Source organism: Budorcas taxicolor, chromosome 1 (genome assembly GCF_023091745.1).
Source record: "Budorcas taxicolor isolate Tak-1 chromosome 1, Takin1.1, whole genome shotgun sequence".
Lineage (NCBI taxonomy): Eukaryota > Metazoa > Chordata > Mammalia > Artiodactyla > Bovidae > Budorcas > Budorcas taxicolor.
In genome coordinates this window covers 173,335,670-173,359,053 of record NC_068910.1, presented here as the reverse complement: position 1 = coordinate 173,359,053, position 23,384 = coordinate 173,335,670, and the positions used below count along the sequence as shown (strand labels likewise).

At 34.4% G+C, this 23,384-nt stretch overlaps 1 protein-coding gene across 1 annotated transcript in view; it reads left to right on the top strand.

Moving 5' to 3' along the window:
- RSRC1 (arginine and serine rich coiled-coil 1) overlaps window positions 1-23,384 on the top strand; it is a 444,672-nt gene that overhangs the window by 180,901 nt on the left and 240,387 nt on the right. Inside the window, exon 5 of the mRNA XM_052637705.1 lies at window positions 14,001-14,037. Within this exon, the coding sequence (XP_052493665.1) occupies window positions 14,001-14,037 (37 nt within the window). The remainder of the gene's footprint in view (window positions 1-14,000; window positions 14,038-23,384) is intronic.

Here is a 23,384-nt window from a genome sequence, read left to right as displayed (position 1 = left end):
GTGATAGGAAGCAAAACTAATATAGACAAAGTGGAAAGGAAGGGAATGTGGCAGAACTCAGACCAATCTGAATCAATTATTGAAGGGTTCACCTTTTCTGTTTATTTCATGCATTCAGCTCTATTTCCAGTTTCACATTTTCTAGCTCTAAATTTAATTCACTTGTATCTTATATATTCATGTACCAAGTTTAGAATGATTCAATTAGTATTAAACACTGTAGAGAGTTTTAAGTTGGACAGAAATGTACACTGAGTCTTTAAAGCAAACACTGAAGGTAACAGGCTTATATACAGATAATTTATGAATCTTTTTCAAACCTGTGGAGAACAGGAAAGGTGTGGGTTGAGTACAGACCTGTAGAAGCTAAAATAGAAGAAATGCAGAAAGCATTTCTGTTGTAAAAGAATGAGCTTTAGATTCAGTAGAGCAATTTTGGCCATCTTAGGAAGTTACTTTCCTACCTTAAGTAAGTTACTCTATGCCGATCTCTTATTTACAAAATGAGGATAATGTACTACTCCATAGAGCTGCATTAAGGATTAAAAAAAATGTTTAAAAAATTAGGCAATAGTAATGTATTTTGCGGAGAAGGCAATGGCACCCCACTCCAGTACTCTTGCCTGGAAAATCCCATGGATGGAGGAGCCTGATGGGCTGCCGTCCATGGGGTCGCGAAGAGTCGGACACGACTGAGCGACTTCACTTTCACGTTTTACTTTCACGCATTGGAGAAAGAAATGGCAACCCACTCCAGTGTTCTTGCCTGGAGAATCCCAGAGATGGGGGAGCCTGGTGGGCTGCCGTCAATGGGGTCGCACAGAGTCGGACAGGACTGAAACGACTTAGCAATGTATTTTGATGGAAGAAGTTTTGGAAAACACATAAGCAAAGCATTAGAGTGAACATAAAAATCAGTCAAAATCCCACTGCTAAATATTCTTAACATTTTAGTTTATAACCTCTTAGTTACATGTAGATACATATACATATGTACTCGTACACATGCATGTATAAAAGTTTTTTTAAACAATTCTAACATCATACTATACTGTAATAGGCTCTTTTTAAAAACTCAGTATACCGTAAGAACATTTTCATGGAAATACTCAACTATATCATAATTTTTAATGACTATACAGTTTTCTGTTATTTGAATATTATCGTGCTTTCTGTCATAATTTGGCATTAATAGGCATTTAATTTATTCCAAATTTGTTGTTTCATCGTTGTTTTTCTGTCTTATGTTAAACACAATGGAGTGATTAGTTTCTTATGACTCTACATTGGGACACAACATTGGGATACTGCACACTACTACACAGTATTACTGCAATGGGATACTACATTGGGATACAACATTGAGATAAGCCTAGAGATGTAGAACTTTCAGGTCAAAGGCTTTAGGTGTATTAATGAAAACATGAAACATTTTCCTGTTTTCCTCTGAAAAATTTGTATTATTTTCTGTTCTCATAAGTAACACATTAGGGTCCTGATTCCCCATACCTTTGCCAACAATAAAAACACTGTCATTTCTTTTTATCTTTGCTTGTTTCCTAGGTGAGAAATGGCATTTGGTTTTTATCTTGCAGATCTGTGCACTATAATATTTCCCTGAATGTTAGCCATTTATATAGATTTTTCTTTTTGTGAATATTGTGAGAATTCAATGAGATTGCAAGTGTAAATGATAAGGCTTAGCACCTGGTATATATTATCCTGTTATTAAGAGTCAGTGTTCTTTTTATTTAAATCCTCACTCCTTTGCATCTCCTTTCCCAGTCATGGTGCTAGTAGGAGAAGACCAAAATCTTGTTTCATTGTTAAGGTTATTGTTTTTACAGAGAGATAGTAATAAATTATCTCCTGATTAAATTTTGGGCAGTGAACTTGGGGTGCCTGGTTGCACATTTGCCTTTTAATAGCTGAAGTGTGTATGATGTGATCTACTTCACCTCTCTAAGTCTCAGTTATCTCATCTATAAAGTAGGGGTAATAATTTTCTCTCTTTTTATAATAAAGTTACCCTTATAGGTTTCAATGAGCTAATTGATGTAAAACACTTAGTACAGTGCTAGGCACATACTGTCAGTATTTTCTTAGACAGTAAGAATATACTAAGAAGGTTGGTTTACTTATTAATAAATAATGATCAAGGATTTGAGTACCAAGAAATGCAAAGAAGTCTTTAGGAAATGGCAAATTGTTTGATTTGAGGAGAATCTTGAATTATATGCTGAGGAGTTTAATACTGTAGTTTTATTTGCTAGCACTATTAGGTGCTTACCAGATTAAAATCATACGTTAGTTTTTTGTTTCCTTTCAGAGTGTCAGTCTGGTTAGAAAGGAAAACATCAGAGGGAAGAGAAAAAAAGCATCAAACGACTTTAATAATTGAATAATCAATTTCTGAGTTATTGAAAGTTTGCTTTTCTCATGGAAAATAAATATGTTGCATTTTCTCTTAACTTTAACAGTTGAAGATGTTAGTAGAATCAGTTCAGTTCAGTCACTCAGTCATGTCCGACTCTTTGCGACCCCATGAATTGCAGCCCGCCAGGCCTCCCTGTCCATCACCAGCTCCCGGAGTTTACTCAAACTCATGTCCATCGAGTCGGTGATGCCATCCAGCCATCTCATCCTCTGTCGTCCCCTTCTCCTCCTGCCCCCCAATCCCTCCCAGCATCAGAGTCTTTTCCAATGAGTCAACTCTTCACATGAGGTGGCCAAAGTACTGGAGTTTCAGCTTTAGCATCAGTCCTTCCAGTGAACACTCAGGACTGATCTACTTTAGAATGGACTGGTTGGATCTCCTTGCAGTCCAAGGGACTCTCAAAAGTCTTCTCCAACACCACAGTTCAAAAGCATCACTTCTTTGGCGCTCAGCTTTCTTCACAGTCCAACTCTCACATCCATACATGACTACTGGAAAAACCATAGTCTTGACTAGACGAACCTTTGTTGGCAAAGTAATGTCTCTGCTTTTGAATATGCTCTCTAGGTTGGTCATAACTTTCCTTCCAAGGAATAAGCGTCTTTTAATTTCATGGCTGCAGTCACCATCTGTAGTGATTTTGGAGCCAGTACTTATATGTGTTTGTTATCTTCTATTCAGAATTGTTTACTGTTTACACATATAGGTAGATATTGCTTTTAGGAAGCTTTTGGAACATTAGTTTATAATAATGAACTTTCTTGAAAGTACAAATTTTATTTAATTGTATTTATTATACATGATAACTATATTTAAATATAAATTAATATTTAACAAATATAGTAGATAAATTTATTTAGGCTTAAGTACTAGAGGTGAAATATACTGATTTATTTGTCCTTTTAAAAATTACTTACCCTAGTCCTGCAAGAGAAATAACATAACATAAAATTAATAAATAATTTTTAAATCTCATGATCAATTGTCCTTTTTTTACACCCTCATTTTATTTAGAATTAGAAATCAGAAACAATGCAAGTTTCTAAGAGTAGTGGATATGTTAACCTGTTGTATTTTTATGAACAGAATAGTATGTAAACAGTAATAATATTATATGTAAACATTTATTGATTCTTCAAGAGCTGTTTAACTATAGTATATAATTAAGTAATGAAAAAATTTAAGCTATGTAAGTACATAATAAATCAATGACTATTCCATACTTGTAAGAAAATAAGTGTATTTGTTTGCTTACATAAGAAGGGAGGGAAAAACTAAAACATGTTTGAGGTATTATCTTGGTTGGTAGGATGTCAGGTGATTTTTATTTTCTTCTTCATTAGAAGTAGCTGTGATTTTGAATTTCTGTATAATAATCATTGTTATTTGTGGGACTGCTAGTCCATATGGCACCTTTGAGCCTAATTGGAAAAGCCGTCCTTTCTGATGAATGCAGTACCACAGCAGAATGCTCTGCTTGGCCGGGGCACATAGCCTTTAGCTTCTACTGCCCCATTTGGTTTTTCTTTTTTTCCTCCCACATAATGAGCAACACGCACAATTGCACATGATACCCTTGAAAACTTACATGTAAAAATTACTTAAAATTAAAGATGAAAAGAAATATATAACCTTTTAACCTGCATCTATTCTGGGCAGGCTATTCTCCTTACTTGACCTCTAACAGATCACGTGGGACCTTTGGGCTTGTTCTTCCTGCCTCTTTTCTGCTTACCCACTTTGCTCAAATGAAATTAATCCTTCAGGATCCTGCTAAAATTACCCCTTGTCTTTGAAATATTTCCCAACCCTCTAACACACATGACTGTTTCTCTTGTTTTAAATTTCTCTTGAACCAGGTCAAGCACATGGATTGAAGGGAGTGGTGGCAAACAAGTTGCGTCTCACTTGCTCACTGCAGACAATTGGCAGTGACTCCTTAGAGCACAGTGTTAAGAATGATTCTTGAACTACATCTGGTTTCAGTGGGAAAGAGGATTGCCACTCATTAGGAGCCTTAGGCCTGCATGTGGAAATAGCACATAGGTAGCATGTTCATATGCATTTTCCTTGCCTGGCTTAGACGTTAACTATTTCATGTATTCACCTAGGTTTGACATTATGGATTAAACATCCAAGATACTTTTCCTTGATAATGTTTATTTTGTTGTTATTGTTTTTATTATCCACTTAGAATTTATCATGGAGCCTAAGAAAAGTATGAGAGTACTCAGTAAATTATTTCAGTTGCTCTTCCTTCGTTCTCAATGTTCAGTTCTTTTTCTAGTATAATTTCCCTTGGTCTGAAACACTTTTTTTAGCAGTTTTTTTAAATATCAGATCTACTTGTGATGAATTCTCTTAGTTTTTCTTCATCTGAGACTGTTGTTTAGAGAATAGCTTGGAAAATATCAGACCTCTTTTCTTTCTCATGTAGGCCTTTTTGTGACGTCCCAAAACTTGTTTACCTGAATGAATGTAACTTACGATATGTACCAACTTAAGTGTTACAGCTTCCTGTTGGAATAAACTGTATGTGTGTGTGTCCTAAGTCCTCAGCTGTTTAATATGTTTACTTTAAACTTGTCCTGATATAATGGATGCTCAGTAATATTTGTGAAACTAATTAAATAATTTAAAAAAGAAAATAGTACACATAAAATTCAGTAACCATAGTACACTTGTCTGTGTGAATGATTTATAAACTAGAGCAAAATTTATTGTAAATAATAATCGGTCAGATCAACAACTACTTGTAAAATACAAATGTCTGAAAACAACCGTTATGCAATCTGGTCACCTGAGAATATATATTTGAAAAAGTGAAAGTGAAAAGTGAAAGTGAAGTTGCTCAGTCATGTCCGACTCTCTGCGACCCCATGGAGTGTAACCTACCAGGTTCCTCCCTCCCTGGGATTTTCCAGGCAAGCATACTGGAGTGGGTTGCCATTTCCTTCTCCTATATATAAAATATATATACTTAGATCCACTAATTTGCAAGGTATTTTCCAATCAGGAGAAAAGTACTAAGAATTTTCTGAGAATTTCAGGAAGATCTTCTTGGAACTTGGTGATATTCTGTATTTTTGTTATTGGGGTTAAAAATACTTAAAAAATCAGGTTATTAAGAAATTATTTCTGCCTACTTTTTTCAGTGTACTTTTAAATTCTGCTTCCATTCAGAGATCAGGATAGAAGAATGTACTTCTTATGTCAAGATATAGATGGCACTTTTATTGGATGATGTCCATTGGGCCAAGCTCTTTTTGTGTATTTATTTGAAAAGTAGACTGCCTTTCATTTGTAAGTATTAACAATTGAAATAGATTTTACAGTGATTAAAAAAGGTAACATCTATAAAGATGTTTCTTGATTTTGAAAGTGAAATGCAGTCCATTAATCTGTCATACTGAACCAGTAGTTATTGAGTGCTGGTATATGCATGCTGATTATCTTCAGTCCTTTATTTGAGTTTAAGAATGGCAAATTAGAGAAGATATATATCCTGACAAAGTTATTTAGTTAAGCAGTAGAGTTGGATTTTGAACCCAGGTTTTTCTTAAATTTATAATATTACCAGATTTTTCATTAATAACATTTGATACTAACAGAAAAGGTCTTATACATGTAAAAAAAAGTTGTTAATTATTATTTGAGATAGGAGGTGTAGATATATTTATAACTTATAACTCAGGCTTTTAAAAACCTTTACTGCCATTATAAAAAGAAAAAAAAAACCCAGCTCACATAGATTTTTGCTTTATGTGAGAGTACAAAATTACCTGTGATCTTATTTCTTATAGCTGTAGAAAACTGCATCATAATAATCTTTTAAAAGTGGATAATATGCTTAGTTCATGACCAAAAAACCTATAAAAACCTTATTACTTAAGTTAAACTGTTTTTTACAATTATTGTATATATGCATATTTTATGTGGGTTAATACATGTACATTACTGATTATAAATACATTTAATCTTGTATTTCTTGGTGAATGAAATGAGACTTTAATGCTACTTTATTTAGTTACATGTATTATAGTTTCTATTTTGTAATAGATACTCACTGATTTTTGGCTTGCTTTCTGAAATGGTTCTGGTTTATATTTTATGTTGTTACTTTTCTACTTCCCACCCAAGCAGTTACTTTTCTTTTGGATGTCTTTCGTTTAATTTATTATAAACTATTGCTTATATAAGTCAGTTCATAATAGATTTTAGATTGATTTAATAGTGATGAGTTAAATTTACTAGGAGAAGCAAGTGATTAAAAATGTTTCTCCAGGTTTGTAGTTTACAGTTTTGATGCAAAATATTGAAAGCAAAGGAGAATATCATCATCAAATGGAATGTTGTTTTTTAAAAATAAATACTATTATTAATTTTGACTGCTTGACCAGATTCCCTTAGACCATTTTAAAACCCGAATGATCATTTTGGTGTAATTTGTTCTCACATTTTTTAAAAAGTGTTGATCCCTTCCTAGTAAGACGAGATCTAAACAGTCAGTCTGTTTGTTTAGAAATTTCTTAAGAGGATAAGCTGTATAATAGCAAGAATTTCTAGATTTAGAGCATGCTTTCTTTGGCAGAATAATGATATCTGTTTACCACAAAGGTAAATCATTAACTTTATTTTAATTTTATTCTTGTCTGCCATAGTGTGATTGATACGTGGCATCATCTTCTTACTGGAAGGAGACCTAACATCAACACTGACAAGTGTCACAAGGTTTATTTAGGACAACCTCAGCCTGTCCCAGTTAGTTTCAAGATGTCTGCCTCATACATGTTGAGCCACTGCATTTCCTGCTTTAAAGCCTTGTGTTATGCCAACATAACTATCTGTGCTGCCTCAACTACAAATTGGATGAACAGCCCGTGACACTTTTTCAATATTATTACATTAAACCAAGTGGATTTTGATTGATAACCTAATATTCAACTAATGCAAAACATCAATCATGGCAAGTATATTAATTATTTAATATTGCAGTCTAATTCAGAAATCGATGTGCTGCATGAGGGGAAGGGAAACTCATGGTTCCCAGAAGATTTAAGACAGGGAATGATTAAAAAAAGACCTGCTGTACTCCTGTGTGTTAGTTCGATACAAATCTTTATTCATTTGCCAATAATCTCTTCCCATTTTCCACTTCAGGACCATTTTATCAGTTTTGAAACCTATAATTGAATTAAGTCTGCTTTCAGCACAGGGCAAAAGGAGTTGCACAAATATTGATGAAGTCATGACAGGGACAACCCAAGAGACAGACCACTAAAGAGGACAGGCTTTATACCATTTGTTGTAAGATCCTTCTGTCAATGTCTTGAATCTTATCTCTCTCTCTAAAAAAAAAAAAAATTGTTTTAGCCTTTTGGAACCACTCTTAAAGACTTTTGTGTTAAAATATCTATCCAATAACAGATTTATATAGCATATTACAATATATAGTGTACTTTCATATATTTTATCTTGCTTATTTTTTCACAGCCACCCTATGTGTTAGGTAAAACAAGAGTTAAAAAATCTGTACATCATAGGTGAACCATTTGAGCTTCAGAGAAGTTGGATTATTACCCAAGCTCATTCAACTGTTTTGTTGTAGAACTTAGATTTAAAATATTTTACTTTTAGAACCGGTGTTATACATCATGCTCTCTTATGTAGTATTTATGTACTCATGATAGTTTATATGTGTTATTTTTGAGATGGCCACCCTTCCTTGTCTTTCTGCCCAAAGTAAGACTAAACAAAACTGATTTTCATGAAGAATTTGTTGAAACTTCGGTGTCCCAAGCTATGATACATATTAAGCTTTACAAATATGCACACCTTCTAGATATAAATGAAAATGTCTTGTTCTGTTATGGGGCTTGCCTGGTAGCTCAGCTGGTAAAGAATCTGCCTGTGATGCAGGAGACCCCAGTCTGATTCCTTGGTTGGGAAGATCCACTGGAGAAGAGTAGGCTACCCACTCCATTATTCTTGAGCTTCCCTGGTGGCTCAGCTGGTAAAGAATCTGCCTGCAATGCTGGAAACCTAGGTTCAATCCCTGGTTTGAGAAGATCCCCTGGAGAAGGGAAAGGCTACCCACTCCAGTATTCTGGCCTGGAGAATTCCATGGACTGTACAGTCTATGGGGTTGCAAAGAGTCAGACACGACTGAGCAACATTCACTTTCACTGTCACTTGATCTATTATATTCTTTACTTGAAGAGAATGGCCTTCTTCAGTGTGTGTGTTTATGTATATACACATGTATATAGCAAAATATATACATATCAACATATGTATATAGCAGAATATATACGTATCAAATATATGTATACATATATGGAGGGGTGGTGATTTAGGTGCTAAGTTCTGTCCAGCTCTTGCAACCCCATGGACTGTAGCCTGTGAGGCTCCTCTGTCCATGGGATTTCCCAGGCAAGAATATTGGAGTGGGTTGTCATTTCCTTCTCTAGGGGAGCTTCCCAACCTAGGACTCGAATCCAGGTCTCCTCACTGCAGGTGGACTCCTGCACTGCAGGTGGATTCTTTACCAAGTGTGCCACAAAGTGGCTTAAATGTATTTTGTCATTAAAGTCACTAGCCCAGCTTTCTTTTGGTTTGTGTTTGCCTGGTTATAATATCTCTTTTAGAAACCATTCTGAATCCTTTTTGTCCTGTGTGTCTCATGTAAATCACACATCCCTAGATTTGTTTCATACCCAATCTAAGAATCTTCTCTGGTATTTTTGTTATGGTGGCCTTTCTTTAATTTTCTTTTTAGTCACTGATTACTTAGTATTACAGTAATTACTATGTTCCATGCCAGGCTCTACTTGCTTTATTTTGCTTGCTTGCTTCTTCCTGAATTTTTTTCTCTTCCTCAGAACTTTTTTCATATAATATCTTTGTGTGGTGAATATCCTAAGATTTTGTATGCTGAATATTTCTTTATTTTTCCTTTAATTTAAATAATAGTTTATTTGTTGAATATTAATTCTAGGTTCACAGCTTTTTTATTCACTTTCTCTTGAAAGCTTACACTCCGCTGTCTAGCATTAGTGTTAAGTAATCTGATGTCAGTGCTAATCTTCTAGAGGAGTGTGCTTTTTCTTTCTGGAAACTTTTCTCTTGGTCTATAATAGTATAGCCTTAATTATCTTTATATAATACTTTGCTGTGATTTTTCTTTAATTCTTCTACTCACTGCTGTATGTACCCTTTCAGTCTAAGATTTGAGTATTTCTATATCTAGGAAATATTTGTCACTGTTTCTTCAAATATTTATTCCCTTTTATTTTGTCTTTGCTTTCCTTCTAGGATTCTTATTATACAGATGTTCATACTTCTACTCCTGTTCTTAATTTTATCTCTTGTTTGTTCTTTCATACCTTTCCTATGGCCTTCTAGGAGAGTTCTTTCTGTGTTCTAGCTCACTAATTCATTCTTGGTCTATAGTTATTGTGCTTTCAGTTCATCCTCTGGGTTGCTTATTTCAAACTATTGTATTTCTAATACTCATTATCTCATATTGATTCAGAGAAGGCAATGGCACCCCACTCCAGTACTCTTGCCTGGAAAATCCCATGGACGGAGGAGCCTGGAAGGCTGCAGTCCATGCGGTTGCGAAGAGTCGGACATGACTAAGCGACTTCACTTTCACTTTTCACTTTCATACATTGGAGAAGGAAATGGCAACCCACTCCAGTGTTCTTGCCTGGAGAATCCCAGGGGTGGAGCCTGGTAGGCTGCCATCTATGGAGTCGCACAGATTTGGACATGACTGAAGCGACTTAGCAGCAGTAGCAGTATATTGATTACTTTTTATAACCATTTTTCATATTTAATTTCTAAAAATCTTCCCCTATCTTTGAATATGTTATTATACTTATATTCTTGCTCAGTCTGTTTTCTCTGGATGAAGTTACTTTCTTTGTTGTTATTCTGTTATTTTTAAGAACACCTCAGAGTTCTTAAAAATTTGCCTCGTGGATTTCTCTTTTATTTCCTTGCAACATTCAGCTACTTTGGCTAGTAATTTTAATCTAAGGGTAGGGGTAAAAGTCTAGGCTCTAGCTTGTGCTTATCCAGATTAATTGTTCTACTGTGGCCTCAATCAACCACTTTTTCCCCTTAGTGTCCTCCTGCTTTTTAAAAAACAAAACAAAGCAAAGCAAAACAACCACCCATTATCCACCACACACATACACAAAACTCCCAATACTGTTCTCCCAAACAACCCATCACTGTTGCAGTTATCTTGGTTCTTTGAGTGTTATGGGGCTGGGTACATCTACCCAGGGGGCTTTCCAGGTGGTGCAGTGATAAAGAATCTGCCCACCAATGCAGGAGATGCAAGAAATGTGGGTTTGATCACTGGGTTGGGAAGATTCCCTCGAGTGGGAAATGGCAACCCACTCTAGTATTCTTGCCTGAAAAATTCCATGGACAGAGGAGCCTGGTGGGCTACAGTCTAAAGTATGGGAATTTTGTGATGTGAATGCATGGAAAGAGCTCATTACTTCATTTGTGAGGAAAAGAGGTTTCTCCATAGGAGGTTTTATTTAGGTTGTATGTAGTCTGTTATGGTATTTGCTACCACTTTCCATGTGGTATAGCTTTGACAATAACAGAGGGAATAGTAGTATGCCATGGATTTTAAGAAGATAATTGACATGATCAAGCTTAATTTTACAAAGATCTTGCTGTCTTACAGAGAAGGAATTGACATAGGGCAAGCCAGGGGGCATTGAGACCCATTAAGAAGCTTTTCAATAATCTGAGAGAGAAAAGATGATGGCCTAAAATAAGACATAGTTGTGAAGATAGAAAGAAGTGGTTAACACTACGTGATAATTAAGGATGTTGGATAGCCAGGATCTTGTGGTTGATTCTATTTGTTTATATTTGGTAGTGAAGGAAAGGGACATGTGTCAAGGAAGATGCTTAGTTTTCTTTCAGGCGTGTCATTCAGAATGTGTATTTCCTAAAATCATTTAATTTAAAGAATTCCTTGGAAACATAATGAAACAATAGCCAGCCAATCTTTCTTTCTTTTTTAAAGAATAGTTTCTTATCCTTGATTCCAAAATACAAATAACTCTGAAAACTGAGAGATGTTCCCTAAGTTTGTGATAAAGTCAGTTGACAGCAAAACAATGAAGCTGTTTATCGTCTTTGTTTATCCCATTTTGTGTGGACATTCATATTTTTCTTTCAGAATTATTAATATGTATGATGATGAGATGCTGCTTCAAGTATTGCTGTCAGTGTTTTATGACATACACCATATGTACCTTATTACTTTCCTTAAAACCCAAAATATTTTTTGTTTGTTTGTTTTTCTTATTTTGTTTTTAAACTTTAGTGCTCAATTTATTAAACTCATTCAACAAAACATTGAAAAAAACTTGAATATATAAACAATGCCAAGTTTGATTAAGCTGGCTGAAACATAAATACCAGTTAAAAATTTAGTATAGCGGATCCTTTTGAACATTTCAAATAGTAGATAAAACATACATAAATCCAATGAGTGTAAAGCATATCCTTATACCAAAACAGAGTACCAAAAAATTCCAAAATATTCTGATGAAACATGTCTAGCCTCAGTGGTTTCAGATAATAAATTATGGACTTTTACTTTGAATCTGAGCATTTTTGTTCTCTTATACTGTATTATTTTCCAGTAAGAACCATGGTGTGACAATGTACCCATGGGGAAAAATAAAGTAGATGTGAATTATATAGTATAAATATACTTCACTCTAACATAGATTGCTGAGTTCAGGAGCAAAGCAATGTGTATAGTATGCTTCTGTTCGGGTTGAAAAGAGAAAAAGAGAAGCACACAGACACACACAGAAGTATGCACACATATGCAGAGACTGTCTTTGGAAGGACACATAAATAGCTAATATCAGTGATTGAGAACTAGGGGTGAGTGATAGGAAGATTTAATTTTGTTGTAGTATGTATACACACACACACACACACACACACATATTACACTGTCAGATGTTTTACTGTGTGTATTATTATTTTTGTTTAAATTTTAAACTACACAAGTTATATGAAAACTTCCCTGTGAACACTTAAAAATTCATCAGACTTCCAGCTCTAGTAAATATATTAATCTTATAATAATAAAGGTAAAAATAATTATGTAGTTACTGGCCTGCTGTGACACGCCTTGTTGCAATCTATTTCTGTCATTTGACATTAGAACTGTATCCAGAGAATGAGTTTCAGAAATCCTTAAATTTTAAAATGTTGATTATATAGCATTGTCAGAAGCAGAAAAGAGAATGGCTAAAGAGGAGTAGTAATCAGTAGACAGTGGAGTTTATTCCCAAGATGCCAGACTGGGCAGTGAGAGGAAACATTGGAAACCACTAGTATAGTTTTCAAGCAGTTGATCCAAAAGGAAAAGATAGGGAAATTTGAAAAAAGATTATATAACAAGACAAAGGAAACAGAAGTAAATATATTTTTGGCAAAAAAAAAAAAAAAAAAAAAAATTGGAGACAAAATAAAGAGAAAAGAAATAACATTGGGAGCCCTACAGAGAAAAATAGGTGTGGGGAAAAGATTAAACATCATGAATGCAGTACTGTTGTCAGATGTTCCATAATTATTTTCTGCATTGTGGTAGAAGTATAATTTTGTGTTAAAGCAAGTAAGGTGTGGTCTTAATAATGGAATTAAAATACTGCTTGATCAGAGTGAAAATGGGGAAAGTCCATTTCATACTAATAAATTAGCATTAACTGAAATCAGGAAAAAACATCCAACTATTTCCATATTCCACCAAATGTGTATTTAAATTATCTTTGCTACTTGTACAGTTATTTGTATTTTGTCTCATCAGGTCTCTCTCTTTTTTTTTTAGTGAAAAGCAAGAAATTAAATACTTAAAATATATATTGTGATATTTGATGTTTGTGTTTTCATTGGTGATTAATTTTTCAATATTATAATTTTAGGTTCTGATTTATAGTAGGCACTAAGTTGATAAAATTAATGGTAGGAAAAAATTTAAGATTTAGTGTCTTAGCTATACACTGATAAATATTATTTTTGTGTGCACATTCTTTGTATAAAAGCACACCTATTGATGGATGGGCATTTGATAAAGCAAATATAGTAAAATGTCAATTGTAGATGGTAGATAAAATGTCAAATCTAGATGGTTGATAGAATCTGTATGTTTGAACATTTTCGTAATAAATGTTAAAAAAATAAACTCAAGTGAAAAAGCTAATGTAAAAGATAGTGTACAAATAGTAAAATGATAATATATTTGATTTTTTTTTTGTTCTCCGCTGACTGAAAAATCTGAAACATTTTACTAGATGAATATAAATTTTAGTGTTAATACTACTATTAGATATAAATAAATTATCTGTTCCTAAGGAAATTGTTCTGTCCTTAAAAATGGGGTTATTATGAACATTAGGAAAGATATTTGAAAAAATTATAGGGGTTTGTACAATATTTTTGAGGTAAACATAAATTATAGGAGACGAGGGTTGAACAACTATTTTAAACTTTTATTCTTCTATTTTAGGGAATCTGGAAACATCAAAGCTGGATTAGAACATCTGGTAAGTTCTAATTTTCTCTTGAACATTTGCATCATCTTTGATATCTGCATTCTAAATGAACACTTTTGAATGAGCTTTGAATACCTTGTATTGAGAAAGTCAACCATTTCCCAAAGGGTCAGCTTACTGTTATTATGTGAAGGCACTTACATTTTCATTTATCTTATCATTTCAAGGGAATTAAAATTTTTTTAAATTACTTTTTTTTTTTTGATGTAGAGATGAAATAAAATGGATGACAATCCTTGGATTGATGGTTGCTTTAATTATAAACAAAAATGTTTGGTGTAGAATTTTTGGCATATCTTGATCTGACAAAAACAAGCTTGTGTTTTAAGAAAAAAACAATCAAATATTGCATGCATAAATGTGGTATGTTTTAGCAATTTAACAGCTTTGAAAGAAGTGCACAGCTTTGTTTTTCCTAATGTCTTTGCTTTATGAATAATGCATTGGTTTAAACTACATTCAGTTTTAGAATATAAAATAATTGAGATGCAAAATTTTCGGTTTCAGTAAACATTTTTAAAGCACAAGTGAAATTCCAACTGACTTAACATTAAAATCTGTCCATTGATCAAAAAGTTGGAAAACTGCTGTATTATACCAGGTCCAAAATTCATTGAGCTCACCACATTGAGTGTTCATTACAACATTAAGTAGTTCATTTAAACAGAGCATTATCAAGTCATGCTCTGGTTTCTGGTCAGATCCAAATGTTGAATAATTAATGATAGAGATTCTTTTGTAAATACAATCTAAGTAGTTTTTTCATGCAAGACTTCATTCGTGTATCATATTGTAGCTTTGTTAACTATTAATGTGCTTTTTGTTCTGCTCACACAAGAGCAAATAGGAGCAGCTCCATTTTTATTTATAGCAGTTTTAGAGTTGAAAGGATTTTTGGTTTTTCCTTCAATAACTAAAGGAAACTGAGGAAATCTAGACTTTTCAAAGTGATTAAATCATGCTAAAAATTACAGATTATTAAAAGCAGAACACAATAACCAAGTTAGAAAAATTGAACTATGAATATATTTCCAGATTAGAAGTAAATAAATAACATTGTTATTCTCATTATTAAAAATTATTTCTTGAATCTTCATTTCTCACTTAATAGTACAACACATATTTTGGAGATACAAATGGACATTACAATAAAAATATTAATCTAAAACATCTAATGCCAGTATCAGTTGGCAGCTTATAACAAGGAAGAACAGCTAATGTAGTGCCAATCTCTTGTAAATTATTATTTAATAAAAAGACTTTATATTTATGTGATTCATATTCATCAGTAAACAAGTTAGATTCTTCCTTTGTTTAAATTTTATACATTTTCATACTTACTAGTATGAATTTATTTTCAGTGACAATCTCTTGCATTTATACTTGACTTGTAATCTTGTGCAGCAGTGATTTTCTAACTGCCCTGGGCTGCCAGGTTTTCTCCCCATAGCAAATAGCACACCAGGCTTCCACTGCCCACTTTAGCCAGAACAGTGCCCATTTTTAGTTATTTTATATACTTTTAAACTTTTAAAATAAGATTTCATCTAAACAGAGTTCTTCAACTATAGGTATTTTAAAACCTTTGATGAAATATAGCCACGTGTATTAATTATAGTCAGGAGTAATGGTTTGTTAAATTATTATTTCCCATTCTTGACTCTCTTTAAGTTATATTTAATTTTTATCTGAGTCATATACATCAAATCTATTTCAAAGATAACGCATTTTAGGGATTAGAGAGCCAGGATCAATATAACAGGTGGTGGAAGTAGATGATTATAATGCATTTTACCCCAGTTATTCAAACTCTATAGCTTAACATTGTAAAATTTACCCACTGGCTGTGAACTATTAACAACATTATGAATACATAGCATAATATCACATATATACATATATGTATTGTTTTGTACACTAATAATATTCAGTAAAGTTAATGATATTCTTTATAACTGTCTAAAAAGAAGTAAATGTGAGAATTCATTGATTAAGCGCAAAGGAAACCTGTCAATCTAGCAACTCTGGGCTCTTTAGGTTTGCTGAACAGTACTTATAGCCCTTGCCTTCTAGACCTTGTACCCTTTCTTTGAATTGACTGTATGCCAAATACAGTTAGAAGTACAGATTCTAATAGATTGATTTAAAAAATATATAGTGTAAAAATAAAATGAGAAGAGCATCCCACACATTTAGAATTAGTTTCTTCTATTTATGTAGCCTTCTTCAGCCTTTTTCTTTCCAAATTTACTTGAATTGTCATAGAAAATTAGCATTGTCCTGAGAGAGGGTAAGATCCAGTATAAATTTAAATATAGTTAAGAAAAATGAGATATGAAGTATGTTATATTTACCACAAGGACACATACATGGTTGCACTGTCTGTACTCTGTTTATGGGCTCTTCTTGATATATATAGTATCTGTAACCCTGGAAGGGAGAAAGCAGGTGTGGATGTATGGAGAGAAGAGTAAGATGGATGGACTTTGTTTCCCTCGGACCTCTTCAGGGGCTGATTCATTTATTTGTCACAATCTCTCAAGCCCTGATTCAGTCTTTATTACATTATTCCTTTCTATCTGTGTTGCCACCTTTTCCTGTGAACTGTCCAGTGTGTCATTCTTGGCTTAAATTTATTTTAGTATACTCCCCAATACCATTTTATTTATCTTCTCACGAACTTGTCTACCACCCATAAAGACTATGTCTGTTTAAAGTTCTAAACACAGCCTTTGAAGGTTGGTGCCCCATGATCCATTGATAATTCTTGCCTGATGATTGAGAAAATGAGATTTTTCCAGCTTTACTACTCCCCTGTATTTAGGAGCCAGCGTTCTACTATAAGGTCCCAGGTTTTATGTTTCTAGGAAGGTGTATGAAACGTTTGCTCAGTGGTAAGTATAGAATCCACCAGCCAATGCAGGAAATGTGGGTTCAATCCCTGGGTCAGGAAGATCACCTGGAATTGGAATTGGCAACCCACTCCCACAGTATTCTTGCCTGGGAAATCCCATGTACAGAGAAGCCTGATGGGTTACGGTCTGGAGGGTCTCTAAGAGTCAGACATGACTGAGCACGGATGTGCATTCTACTCTAAAGAAAAGCCCATCCTTCTTATTTTACTTTTCTTTTTACTGTGAACAAAGACTCATGAACAGATTATTATCAGTTACTTTTCTTATTTACTTTGTCATTCAGATTATGCCAGATTTGTCCAGAGAGTCCTCTTTCAAGATGATTTCTGGGTCCTTTCAACATACTCTTATTTTTTTTTTTTCCCTAAGCACGTCCTCTTTTTCTGATAAACATGTTTCAGAGTCATCTTAAACCTTCCCTGTCCCACTCCCAGAATCAGCCATTTCTCCAGATTACTGTATCTCATTTTAAAGGAGAATGGTATTTAGGAGACAAGGTCTGGACATGTGATGTGCTCATTTTCTCTGGAATTTTCTTACTTCTAGGAACTTTTAGTCCTAGATTAGACAGATAAATAGAGGGAGGGAGGTTAGTACATAGATAGATATTTTTAAGAATATATGAGTCATACTGATGTCTCCAATTTCAATCCAAACCACAGAGTTCTTCCTTGTTCTCCCCCATTTCATATTTGTGTTTATGTAAAGTGAGAATCCAGACTCCTATAGCACTAAATGTTTACCCATTTGCTCAATCATATAATATACATAAAATAGTTCCAAAATCACTACAAGTGTATCTTTTGAAAACAGACTTAATTAAAAGACTTGAAGATTTATTTGCAGTTTTTTCCCCTTGAGTGTAGTTTAATCATTTGAAATATAGTCACATTCATTTGTTCCCATTTATGGGCTTCCCTGGTGGCACAGCTGGTAAAGAATCCACCTACAATGTGGGAAACCTGGGTTCGATCCTTCGGTTGGGAAGATCCCCTGGGGAAGGAAAAGGCTACCCACTCCAGTATTCTGGCCTGGAGAATTCCGTGGACTGTAAAGTTCATACGGTTGCAGAGTCAGACACTACTGAACGACTTTCACTTCACTTCACTTCATATTTAATTTTAGGTGCCTTTGTTCCCATTCTTGTTGATTTAATTATGCTTGAATATCCATAAGGTTAACATGTTTTCAGAAGTCAAAATATTATATACTGTGGTATTCTCAGAGAGGTGTTACCCCCTTCCTTTCTAGCTATTCTCTATTTCTTGTAGATAGCAAATTTTATTAATTTCTTATCTGTACTTCCTATGCTTTTCGTAAGATTAAGAATATATCCTCTGTGGGTCATCCCCATGCACCAGCCCCAAGCATGCTGTATCCTGCGTCAGACATAGACTGGGGAGGTGGGAGGGGGGTTCATGTTTGGGAACACATGTAAGAATTAAAGATTTTAAAATTAAAAAAAAAAAAAAAAAGAATATATCCTGGTGACTCAGACGGTAAAGAATAAGCCTGCAATGTGGGAGTCCTCGGTTTGATCCCCAGGTTAGGAAGATCCCCTCGAGAAGGGAATGGCTACCCACTCAAGTATTCTTGCCTAGAAAATCCCATGGACAGAGGAGCTTGGTGGGCTACAGTCCATAGGGTTGCCAAAGAGTCAGCCACTGCTTAGCCACTAAAGAGCAACAGCAACTATATGCTTATTTGTATGTATTCCCATTTCCTCTTTCTTATAAAAAGCATATTGTATATATTTTTACTGTAATTTTCTCTTTTCACTCATTAGTATATCCTGGAAATTACTCCATAATTACTTGCATATCATTATATTTACTATGTTTCTTTCTCTGTTTAGCTGTGGCTCATATGTACAATATTCCCCAAGATCTTGCACATTCCAAGCTGTTTTTCTGGAGTCTTGCCACTTGAATGACAACTTGGATTGGACATAAAATCCTTGGCTCACAGTTTTCTTTGACTTTCTTGAAATATTATTCAAGATATTTGAATCTTGCTTTTGATATCTCTGGTTTAGTTAAGTTCAGTTCAGTTGATCAGTCGTGTCTGACTCTTTGCGACCCCATGGACTGCAGCATGCCAGGCCTCACTGTCCATCACCAATTCCCAGAGTTTACTCAAACTCATGTCCATTGAGTCGGTGATGCCATCCAACCATCTCATCCTCTGTCGTCCCCTTCTTCTCCCACCTTCAATCTTTCCCAGATTCAGATATCCCAGATATCTCTGGTACCGGCCTTATATTTTTACCTTTACAGATTTTTATTTTATTTTTGTTTTTAATTCTCTCAATTGTTCTCCTGGTTTAATTCAATATTTCTTATTGTTTTCATTCAAATTTATTCTTTTTTGTGTACCTTATAATGTATCCTTCATATCTGAAATATTTCCCCCTTACATTTATGTTTTTATTCTTTGAATATCTGATTCTAGGTTTTCTTTCTATTATTTGTCTAAATGAGTCTTGTGCTTTGTAACTGGTTTTAAGGGAAGAATTTTCATCTATTGTAGTGTTTTAATCTGGTTACTATGTCGGGGTGATTTTGATTTCTCTCCCTTCGTTTCCCTCCCTTCCTCTCTCCCTCCCTTCCTTCCCTTTAAAAATCCTAGATGTTTTGTAGACAGGGCTCCTGGTTTAAGGGTCCCCTCTTCTGCAGTATATACTGTGCTTATCATGTCCGACTCTTTGCGACCCCATGGACTGTAGCCCACCAGGCTCCTCTGTCCATGGAATTCTCCAGGCAGGAATAGTAAAGTGGGTTGCCATGCCCTCCTCCAGGGGATCTTGCCAACCCAGGGATCGAACCCAGGTCTCCTGCATTGTAAGTGTACTCTTTACTGTCTGAGCCTCCAGGGAAGACCTTCCACAATATATTGAAGCATCATTCTCTAACAGATGATGATGGCAGGGAGGAAGGGGTTGGCATGTCTTGTTTCTCTTTAGCACTTTGTTTCTTACTATTTTCTTCCATGTTTTTTATTTACCTGATTTTCTCCCAGAAGCAATGCTTCCTCAGGCTGCCTCTTCTGGTTTCACTCATTTTCAAGCCCCTTTGCTCTAGCTAGTGCTCTGGTAACACCAGCTTCTAGGCCTGTGTTCACTATTTTGGCGTTTTAGTGTTGCACATTTTTTTTTCCTGGGGATGATTTTTGTTTTTATTTCCATTTATATATTAAAGCTGTTATCAGGGGCAATGGCAAGGGGCGGTGTCTTACAAAACTTTTGCCTCAAAAGAGACATTTATAATGAAAAATGTCAGAAATCAGTGTTCAATAGCCCTTGAATCCTATGCAGTCCCCTGCAGTCCTCCTAGAGTGTTCAGAATGGTCAGCAGAATTGAATACAAAACATCTCAGAGTTCAGTGTGAATATCTACTCAGCGACTTAGAGAAAATCATTGCTTATAATGTCATGCTTAGTTAGATTTTATAATGAACTTAAGAAAATAGTACTTTTTATTTGATGAAAAATCATATACAAATTAAAGACTTTCTGATGTGACCCCAGTATGCATCTGTTAACATAGTAGGGTTGAAGGAGTGGAGGTGGATGGTTATTAGGTGGTGATGTTGCTTCTGATTTGTTTTATTAATGATGTCCTAAACTGTGGACAATTGACTCTAAGTTCTGTGTTATATCAAAGGTAGCTGACTTCATATTTTTCTACCTCTTATGTTTTTAACTTCTGGATAATATAGTGAGTTGTAGCTCTTATTGAAATATTCAATGGAGGTTAAAATATTTTCTTTTTAGAGTGTTTTTAATACAGTCAAGTAGCTGACAGTAACATACATTTTTATTGTTACAATTATAGAAGTACAGGAGATAAATCTTGTCATGTGATTATAGTATAGCTATTATTGTTTTTTTTTTTTTCTTTAGCAATCTATACAAATAATGCTATCCTTTCCTCTTGGGAGAGGGCGTAAGATCTGAATATATTGGTTTGAGCTAAATGAAAAATTGTCACTTTTTTTTAAGGTCAGAATAATTTTGGGGTTGTTTCTGACTTGAAAGAAGGACTGCTGTGCCATGTCTCCTTGGGCAGAGAATGAAGTGAATTATCTTGATCAGTATGATACTTCTAAAGCTTCCCTTGTTCTCTTTCCTGAAAAGTCAAATAACTGGAGATACGTAGGAGTCGGGGAACATGGCCTAGGTCAGTGCCCCTCCATCTTTAATGTGCATATGAATCTCCTGTAGATACTATTTAAACTCTGGGTCTGGGGTGGGGCTTAGGAGTCCACATTTAGCAAGCTCCCACGTGAGGCTAATGCTGCTGGTCCAGCAAACACCAGAAAGAAAAATACATTGAAAGGCATTGACTTGAAAGACAAGTGGGCAGGGAACAAGGCCCTTGGATCAAATGAAAAATCTAGATGTATCCCCCATATAGTCATGAGTATGATTCTGCAGCCTGTGAATGATTGGGAGAGACAGACACTCCATGGGTTTAAACAGGGCCACAATTTCATCATCTTACTACTCTGTGAGAGTCGCAGAGGGCCAATTTTTTTTTTTCTTTATTTGGGTTCTGGATATTAAGTTGTATATTTCAGAGCTAGAGCTGGGCACCAGAACTAATAATACCTTGTTAAGCTCTAGGTGGAAGGTTAAATAAGTGATGATAAATCTTTTAGTAAAATGGGTTATAAGTATTTACAACTTTAAGTGGGATTTGCTTTCTATTAATAGTTGAATAGCAAAAGAACTCTGGAGCCATACCTGTGGGTTTTTTCTCCCCACAGAGGTCTCATTTATGCTTCTTATATTGTATAACATTCGAGAGTGATGACCTACTTGTCCTTGTGGTCAGGCAACACAGTCTGGCCATTTTAAGTGTTGAAAAGCAACTGTCATTAATAGCTTGTTCAGCCCATCAGTGGTTTGTAGACTGTAGCTGCTGCTTGCCAGAAATGTAGGCAGGCCCATTGCTATTACATGCCCATTGATAGTACTACATTCTAGTAAAAGCCCTTTTCTCTCTGTTTTAGGCTATTTTGCATAGAACTTATAAATAAAATGGCTGTATTTCAGTTCACAGCTTAATAATTTTATTTAACAGAAGCATAAATACAGTTAATATATTATCATACTTTTGAGGATGCAGGCAGAGATTTTGAAACCTCTTCTAAAGCAGAGGTTATGAACCCTGCTCATCCTTTGTCTGTTATATTTTTAAATACCTGTCTTATTTTAATGTTTCACCACTGTGTTCTGTAAACGTTTTTGACATTTGTCTAAATGAGTTTGAGAACATAATTATCTCACAATGAATCTATGTTACTCATACACCGTATATATTTGTTAAATGCTGATGAAAAATATCTATTACCTCATATACTATTTAAAGACTTCAATGTAGTAAATCCCTTTCCTCTCAGCATTTTAATTTTTTTTTTTCACCTAAGCCAATATATATTTGAGGTTTAGGGTAATTGTGTGTGTTAAAACAGATGCTTTCCTTAAACTGTGATTATGAGATAAAACAGCATGAAGTTTTTCTTCTTTCTGAAAGAGCAATTCCATAAATTTTTCTCTCTTTCCTTTTAACAAATAAGTGTGTCCTATGAATATATGCAAATTAAAATACCTTTAAATATGGATTAAATGTTAATATCATGTTACTATCATGATTTCTTACTTTACAAGTCCTAAATCTGGAAACTAGCTCACATTTCAGTCAGAAGCAGTACTTTGCCAGTGATCCATTTCTCTGAAACATTTTGATTGGTTACAAGTTTATTAAAAATTATTTCTGAAGTAAATGATTAAAAAATATTATCTGATCATCCAAACAGCATGAACTTGAGCCCTTTTTCTGAGTCTACCTTGAGCCTACCCTTACTCTGTCTCCTCTCTTCCAGAGAAAAATCTGTCGGTTGTTGTTGCATTTTTAAGACACAGTGGTTTTGTGGAAAATCGTAGCCAGTTAGCTTAAAAAATAATAATAAAAAAGAACAGGTGACAATATGTCATGTAATTTTAATGATACTACTAGTAGTTTCAGATTTATATTTAACCTAGATAAAATTTATTTTCTGACCTTTATTCATGTGTGCTTATTAAAGCGTTCTAAAGTAGAACCAAATATTTTAAGTGCATTAAATAACTCCTGCTTCCCATTATTCAAGAGTCTGAAAGTCAGACTTTTCTGAAACCACAAGAGTACCTGAATATTGTATTCGGATATTTTAAATATTTTAGTTCTAGACACCATAGTTTCTGTCTCATTGTAGAGAACCTCACAAGGTACCTGTTACTTATTTTATGCTTTTTCAGGATCTAAGGTCTGTAACTGTAGAAAGAGAACTAACAGCAGATGTAACAGGGTTGCTTTTTATTTATCCAGTCAAAGCATTAGGATTTAAGATAGAGAATGCCTTTGCCACAGTGGTATTTTT